The sequence below is a fragment of the Amphiprion ocellaris genome, chromosome 12 (assembly GCF_022539595.1).
Source record: "Amphiprion ocellaris isolate individual 3 ecotype Okinawa chromosome 12, ASM2253959v1, whole genome shotgun sequence".
NCBI lineage: Eukaryota > Metazoa > Chordata > Actinopteri > Pomacentridae > Amphiprion > Amphiprion ocellaris.
In genome coordinates, this window is record NC_072777.1 from 36548663 (window position 1) to 36557557 (window position 8895).

Consider the following 8895-nt stretch of genomic DNA (forward strand, 5'->3'; position numbering starts at 1 on the left):
TATATATATATATATATATATATATAAAAAGCTACTTTAAATGCTATTCTGTCACATAAACGTACTGTATCTGTATATTTCCTACTTTTGATTGAGGCTCATTGTATTTTTATTATTTTTTTGCTGCCATCCTGACTCTGTTCTCTCTATCTACAATCATCTCTGTCCAATAAAGAATAAACCAGCATAAGTCTGGACCTAAACAGACTCTGTAAGCTATGAAAACAAACACAGGTCATCAGATTTCACTGCTTTTTCTCCTTCTTTTCTCAGAATGTCACCCTCACAAATACATACAAACTCATAAATATTAATCTGATCCATTATAAAGACAATAATCTGCTTTCCAACAGCAAACACATGAAAGGAAATCACTAAAAGCATGATGTTATGGATTCTCTTTGCTCCATTCTTGGTTTTCTCTCAGTTCCTGGTTGCCGTAATAAAGCAGAAGTTGAGTTTGGAAGTTTGGAACGTGTTCAGTGATTAGGAGAACATCTGGTCTCATTAAACTACATTCACCTCATCAGAATAAAGGCCAACCCTGGTGATAATTGAACAATGAGCTCCTGGATGCTTCAGCAGCTGAGTAGGTGTAAATCAGCTGATCCAGACTGTAGGAAAACTGATCTAAATATAGCAGCAGGTGGTGGAGGACTGTCAGACTGTTATCAGGTGGAGAAAACCAAAGATATCCTCAATAAACCCACCAAGCAGACCATACTGGACTCCAGTAAACTCACTAAACAGACCGTACTGGACTCCAGTAAACCCACTAAACAGACCGTACTGGACTCCAGTAAACCCACTAAACAGACCGTACTGGACTCCAGTAAACCCACTAAACAGACCGTACTGGACTCCAGTAAACCCACTAAACAGACAATACTGGACTCCAGTAAACCCACTAAACAGACAATACTGGACTCCAGTAAACCCACTAAACAGACCGTACTGGACTCCAGTAAACCCACTAAACAGACAATACTGGACTCCAGTAAACCCACTAAACAGACCGTACTGGACTCCAGTAAACCCACTAAACAGACCGTACTGGACTCCAGTAAACCCACTAAACAGACAATACTGGACTCCAGTAAACCCACTAAACAGACCGTACTGGACTCCAGTAAACCCACTAAACAGACCGTACTGGACTCCAGTAAACCCACTAAACAGACCGTACTGGACTCCAGTAAACCCACTAAACAGACCGTACTGGACTCCAGTAAACCCACTAAACAGACAATACTGGACTCCAGTAAACCCACTAAACAGACCGTACTGGACTCCAGTAAACCCACTAAACAGACCGTACTGGACTCCAGTAAACCCACTAAACAGACAATACTGGACTCCAGTAAACCCACTAAACAGACAATACTGGACTCCAGTAAACCCACTAAACAGACCGTACTGGACTCCAGTAAACCCACTAAACAGACCGTACTGGACTCCAGTAAACCCACTAAACAGACAATACTGGACTCCAGTAAACCCACTAAACAGACAATACTGGACTCCAGTAAACCCACTAAACAGACAATACTGGACTCCAGTAAACCCACTAAACAGACCGTACTGGACTCCAGTAAACCCACTAAACAGACAATACTGGACTCCAGTAAACCCACTAAACAGACCGTACTGGACTCCAGTAAACCCACTAAACAGACCGTACTGGACTCCAGTAAACCCACTAAACAGACAATACTGGACTCCAGTAAACCCACTAAACAGACCGTACTGGACTCCAGTAAACCCACTAAACAGACCGTACTGGACTCCAGTAAACCCACTAAACAGACCGTACTGGACTCCAGTAAACCCACTAAACAGACCGTACTGGACTCCAGTAAACCCACTAAACAGACCGTACTGGACTCCAGTAAACCCACTAAACAGACAATACTGGACTCCAGTAAACCCACTAAACAGACCGTACTGGACTCCAGTAAACCCACTAAACAGACCACACTGGACTCCAGCTGCAGGTCAAGATTCATTCTGCTGGTTATAAGACACTATTCAGACATTTAAACCAGTGATATTCTTATATTTGGCTCCTGTTAGAGGGTCAGAGACTCCAGAATTCAGTGATTCTTTCACAGTTTCTCTCTGGGCTGAACCGTTGGTTTCTCTCCCCTGCAGGCTGAGCTGCGCTGGATGAGGTCATCTGTTTTATCATGAAGTCCATCACGCTAAGATGTTTTCATAGTTTCTACATTGGAACGTTTCACCCGGTGGGACGGGTCAGGAACATGTTCCAGCTGTGTGACTGGTTGTTTTTTTATTCCCCTGGTTGCTAAGTCGAGTCCTGGAGTTTCTCCAGAGGTTTTTCATGCAGTTATAAATTTGAAGAAATCCTCTTAAAGACCACAAACATCTGTTTATCGTTCAACAACCACAAACAATTCAGTTCCTTCTAAAGTTAAACCCTAAAATCTGAGCAAAGTAAGAAGTGAAAAGATGCCCTCTAAGAGCATAACGAGAAAATTAGTGGCAGAAAAGGAAGTTTTTTCCAAATTTACACTGAAGGTAACATGGTTGATCTCACTGTTTCAACTCTTTCTTTTCATCTTGTCTGGTTCCTGGTCAGTTCCTGTGTTCATGCTGCTGATATACCTGATCATCATTACCACAAAACCTTCTAGTTTGTTTTGTTTTGGTGAGTTCTGCTGCACCAACCATCTGCAGACTGTTCCCGTCTTCATCCATGTTTCCTCCAACATCCTGCTCCTCTTTCTCCTTCATCTCTAACCATCAGCAGGCCCTCTACTCCCATCTCCACCCATGTTTCCTACCAGGTCCTCCACCATCCTGCTCTCCTCCACCACCAACCATCTGCCCACTAACTCTCTGAAACCAATCAAAGCTCTTCTCTGCTCAGTTCTTCTTCCTTCATGGTCCTCCTGCTTCTCTCCACCTCCTGCTCTTTATTCATTTCCAAGGATTTTAGTTTTTGCAATAAACCTTTAAATCTGTTTCCTGCATTTGGATACATTTCTGCTGCATTATGAACACAAAGAGTTGTTTTATAATGTTTGTTTGAGGTTTTAAAATCAATCTCACTCCCTGGTTTTAGATCAAACCACTAAAAACTCATCTCTGTGTTTGTTTCATGAAAATATGAAGTGGTTTAGATGTGAGTCTGCTCTGTTGACTCTAGAATCTGCAGATCTATGAGATCCACCTCTATCTCCAGTCCACACCTGCTCACCTTCAGATGGGAAACACGGGGTTAGTGAGTGAACTGGTGGATTCATCTCTGCTAGATGTTTTAAAGGTGGATTCATCTCTGCTAGATGTTTTAAAGGTGGATTCATCTCTGCTAGATGTTTTAAAGGTGGATTCATCTCTGCTAGATGTTTTAAAGGTGGATTCATCTCTGCTAGATGTTTTAAAGGTGGGTTCATCTCTGCTAGATGTTTTAAAGGTGGGTTCATCTCTATGGTTCACAACTTTAACATTCCAAATACTCATTTCACTGTTTGCTTTAAAATGATAACTGATCATATCACAAATTGAATCTTTAGTAATAACACATAAAACAGCTCCACAGTCCTGATTTGTCTACATTTCACCTTCTTCCACCATGAAGTTTCTCAGGCTCTTTGTCGTCACATGAAGGTAGAGACCAGGTTAAATGAAACAGATTCAGTGTATAATTTACTGTTCTGGCAAATTCCTGATGTGATCACAGGGAGGTTAAAGCAGAGAAACTCCTCTCTGTGTGAGTTTCTACATCAAAATCCTCCACCAAGTCTCAGAACATCCTGGGACGATCCTGGCAGATCCGTTCTCCACTTTTCTTCTCTCTTTAAACAAGTTTTGGATGAATTACGACGAGCTACAAGCAGCATTTCATCACCATCTTGTGTATCCAGTGGAATACTGAATGCTGGCTCAGAGTGTCTGGAACATTTTTCACAATGAGTTTTTTTCAGTTTTAAAGTCCTGGAGAAACATTTAATCATAAAACCGTTGTGGTAAAACAGGAACACAAACAGTAGAACTCTGGAGGTTTTGTGCTTTTCTGTCTGGAAATAAATCCTGCTGGAACACTGGTTCACATACAGAACACTAGAAAGCCTCCAGAGACAGCCACTGGCACATTAAGAAGCTTTTTATTGAGATAAACTTTAGGATTGTAGCTTTAAATGAGCTTCTTCTACTATCTGAGGTAGAGTATATATGTATATATATATATGTATGTTTATAAAGTACATGGAAGTAAAAGTAATCCTGTTTTCTTTCATCTGTGGTGCATGAATCAGATGTTTGGTGAAAAATGCCAGACAAAATTAAAAGACTGTTGGGTTTCTGCAAAGGTTTTCATAGCAGTGGAGTGAGTTCTTGTCCATCAGGCTCTGATTTAAACATGTTCAATCATCACCTGCTGCTTGTTTTTTATTGTTTAAAGTGAATCCTGAATCTCTGCAACAATCTGCTCCAAAGTCTAGGAAAACTTCAGCACTGAGGATGAAAGATGTAGAAATGAGACCAAACACATGATCCATCCTGACAGACCTCACTGAGGGCATGTTTTACCCTCTCTGGATGCCTCTAGATGTTGTGCAAGAGGGTGAATAATTCAGTCTGATTGTCTCCTGGCCAGAGAGAAGAAGAAAAACAGCTTTCTGACTCGGTTGTTCCATTCAAATGGAAAACTCCAGAAGCAGCAGCGGCACTAATCAGCTGACGATGAGCTCAGATCATTTGATCATGTTCATCTGCAGGAGGATGATCTTGTTCAAGAAGTTCTTCTGGAAGGTTTAAAGTGAACTTCTGCTGGTGTGGATAAACTCATACACATTATTAAAGAAGTCTCTGAAATGGAATAAAGTGAAATCTTAGAGAGAAAAAGTTGAGTGAATGATGTAGACTTTAAAAACTCAGACTTCAGCTGCTCAGACATGAAGGTGGTTTGGACCTATCAGAGGGTTCCTCATTAGGAGACATTCAGTAGATAAATAAATACTTAGATTTTACTGTAGTATTTAATGTCGTATTTAAGTCTGCTGTCATTTTATTACCCGATGAACTGCTGTTTTTTATTGACTGTGAGAAATGAAGCATGTTTTTTGTATGAGGTGTTGCATGTTCTAAATCAGGGGTCACCAACCTTTTTGAACCTGAGAGCTACTTCAAGGGTACTGAGTAGTACGAAGGGCACCTTGTTTGATACAAACTTCCTCAATAGCAAACTTGCGCCATCATCTTTAAACAATAATAATAATATGAAAATAATATGTAAGAAGACTGTCTGATCACATTTATGTTAATTATTCCTTACAATAATTATTAATAACGATTTCCACAACAATGACGGTAGGAACACACACACACACACACACACACACACACACACACACACACACACACACACACACACACACACACACACACACACACACACACACACACACACACACACACACACACACACACACACAGAGAGAAATCTGTTCCAATATTTAAAAGTCGGAGGTATCCCATCTCTGACACGTTGGTAAATATCTTTCTTGGCAGTTTTGTATGAATCAGCATATTTGCAGCATTTTGTTCAAAATTACACCAGTGACATTCTGTGCAAATTATCACTTCTAACATTTTTAGGAAATCATTAACTGTCATCAATTAAAGATGAAATAAAATGGTTCCAGCTGTTGCCGTCTAGCAAAGGATGTGTCTAAACTTAGAAGCAGCTGGAATGGAGACAAGCTCTGATGGTGTTTCCTGAAGAAAGGAGTGAGGGACAGAAAGGGGAATTTGTGTTCAAAACAAGGCTGACAGCTGAACTTAAAGGCTTTGTGAAACATCAGGAGCTTCACCATTGTCTGGCTGGGGTTTGCTACATACATGACCTAAATATGTAGCAGGACTCAGAAACAGCCCTAAGTTTAATCATTAGTTCCTTGGATGATTTCCAACTGATAAATCAGTCAGTTTGTAGTAGGATTGCAATCATGTGATCGTCAGCAGGTAACTGACACAGTGTTCAGTTGTTGTCATGGTTACAGCGACGCTGTGCCAGCAGCTATATCTGGCAATGGGAAATCCTTTACAAAGCTGTGGATCCAGATTATAAGCTGCATCACTGCCAAAATCTAATGAGGTGGTCCTTGTGACATTTCTGACCTTCCCTGAAAATTTCATCCAAATCCGTTGGTCTGTTTTAGAGTAATGTTTCACACAGACAGACAGACAGATTCACAGACAAACGTACGCAGATCGTCGCTTAACTCCACCGTTCCTTGGCGGAATAATAATGGCGTTTTACAGGAGTTTTACTCTCTGATCTGTTTAGTCTCTAAATTTGGGCTCATTAAAACTTTTCCTGAGTCTCTGTGTTACAGAAACTAAACTAAACTCTACATTCTGTGGTTTCTAACTGATGCTAATGTGTTGCTGGAACAAAGCAGAAAGTTAGACTAAATGCATGAATTGAATTTTAAAGACAGAAACTTGACATTTAAACGTCATATTGCTGTGCTCTAACCATCTTTATATACAGTCTGTGGCTCTAACCCTGATAACCATGTGGGTGTCTCAGTATGAGAACATCTCAGCATCTATTGATTAGTTCCACATTCCTGTTGTTTGCAGTTTGAGGACATCGTGTTCTTTTCAGACCTGCAGCGACTGATGAGAAAAGCTGATATATGTGGATCCAATAGCAGCTGCTGTTTCTGTATATTAATGCTGAATAAGTGCAGATCTGCAGAGTTTATTGTGGCCTCCTGCTGTGTTTTAAACATCCAGTTATTCCTGACATGAAGCTCATAAACAGGAATGTTTCTTCACTTCCTGCTGGACGAGACTCTGATCCAAAGACTGGAAAAAGCTGCTGACTAGTTGGTATTTCAGACACATTGGTTCTGTTTACGCGGTCTGCAATGTTCTCTAATAATTCAGATAAACTGAGGAGAACCCTGTTAGTTCAGAACTACAGTTTTTATAGACACAAATGAACCACTGAGCTGCTGTTTATTCAGATATAAAGCATTAAACTGAATTTTATCTTCTGTGGTCAAACAGAAGGAAAACTAAGGATATTTTCTGTGGCTCGCTGCTTCCATCCAGTGGCTGCAATAAAAACCTGCACAGGAAACATGACTCGTATATTTATAGAACGTCTGACTCATCAGTTAACGGTCTTCAGATAAGAGTTAGGACCAGAGCACATCTTCAGGATTCCTGTTCTAAATGACGAGAACACATGAACATCCTGGATGCTTTCTGGAAATAGTATCTTCCACATTCCTCCCAGCATTAACATGAACAGATGACTACTTTAGAAATGAACCTATCAGACGCAGCATCCACCAGGAAGTTCCTCAGCAGCAGAAATCACTGACTATCATCAGTTTTATCTTCATCATCACAAACATTTTCTACCAGAAGGTCGTCTGATGAACTAAAATAAGAGGAAAATACAAATTACAGTTCAGCATCAATGAAGAGAGAAATTCATCTGGAGAATCCTTCAATAAAACATTAAACCAACTCTGAGGTCCAGTTCTGTTTGAAATGAATCTCATCTTCCTGCTTCGCTGAAGGCGGTTTACTTCTTTAAATTCTTTTAACCTGAAATGATCCTTTGTTGCTTTAAACTGCTCTTTTAATTCCAGCTACAGTGTTAGAAAACGAGGTTTGCTGCTTCTTTAGCTTCATGTTTGGCATCACGACGTCCACGTTTGTTCAAAACTTTCTCCTCAAACTCAACTGACATTTTCTTCAGAGAGGAGGAAAAAATAAAGAATGAATGAAGAATATCTGATATTTTACGCCTGTGTAAAGAGAATATTTCAGTAAAAATCAGACATGTGCTTTCCTTAAAGTTTGGTTGTAGAAATACAAACTTATCTGATGATTTAAACACATTTAACTGAAATCAGCAGCATTTATGTCACTTTGGAACTTAATTAAACTATTTTCAGTTGTGTTTCCATTTGGAGCAGTTCAGTTAAGTTTGTCCAACAGTTTAGATTTTCTATGTGTAAAAATACGCAGAAATATCTTAAAATCTATAACTTTTATTTTTCCTCTTGAATGAAGACACATCTGGTTTTCTTATTCATTTTAGCCAACCTCCTTTATTCTAACATATAAATCTCTATTATTATATTATAATCTCTATTACAGCCACATCTGGTCAGTAAAAACAGCAGCACCATGATGTGACGTAAAACTGAAGGAGGGAAGGTGAGCACCAGCCTGAGGCAACTTGAGTTTTTAAGTTTATTTGTCTTTGAAGTTATCCACCTTAAAGCTTTTACTGTTACATATTATTTTACATAATTTTAACCTTTTCTCCTGTTATTTTCTCTAAATGTTCTGAATTAATCACAGACTGTACATTAAAGATGCAGCAGCTCTAGCGCCACCATGTGGTTTGTGAACTCCTGTTGTTTTGAGGCCTTAAGTTTGCCATTTGAACATCTTGATCTTCTGAATCCAGATTTAACAACAGGAAGTGAGACTTCCAGTATTCTAGGAGACTCTACCACTATAACCCTAACCTCAACCAGAAGGTCGCCCTAAAACATGAACACAAACTGCTGCATGGTGGAATTTACTCTAAATAGAAACAGAATTCACTAAACTCAGTATTTAAAAAGCCCTGAAACTAAACCAGACCACGAACTCATCAGGAAGACATGAACAACAGCAGGAGGAACAAATTAAGGTCGTTTTCTGATAGACTTCTATGAAATCTTAAAGACTCTTAACCCTCCTGTTGTCTTCATTTAAGGGCACTAAAAAAACATTGTTCCCTTGTCTGAAAGAAATCCAAAAATTCAGCAAAAAAAAATCCCCAAATTTCTGAAAATTTGCAAAACCTTCAGGAAAAAAATTCCAATAATTCCTTAAAAGTTTTATTTTAACAAA

General features: G+C 39.4%; 1 protein-coding gene across 1 annotated transcript; it reads left to right on the plus strand.

Moving 5' to 3' along the window:
* Nucleotides 1-561: 561 nt before the first annotated feature.
* On the plus strand, nucleotides 562-2040 carry LOC129350169 (uncharacterized protein DDB_G0286299-like). The gene has a single exon (XM_055015803.1). It carries the CDS (start codon nucleotides 562-564, stop codon nucleotides 2038-2040), a length of 1479 nt encoding a protein of 492 aa, XP_054871778.1.
* Nucleotides 2041-8895: the final 6855 nt, after the last annotated feature.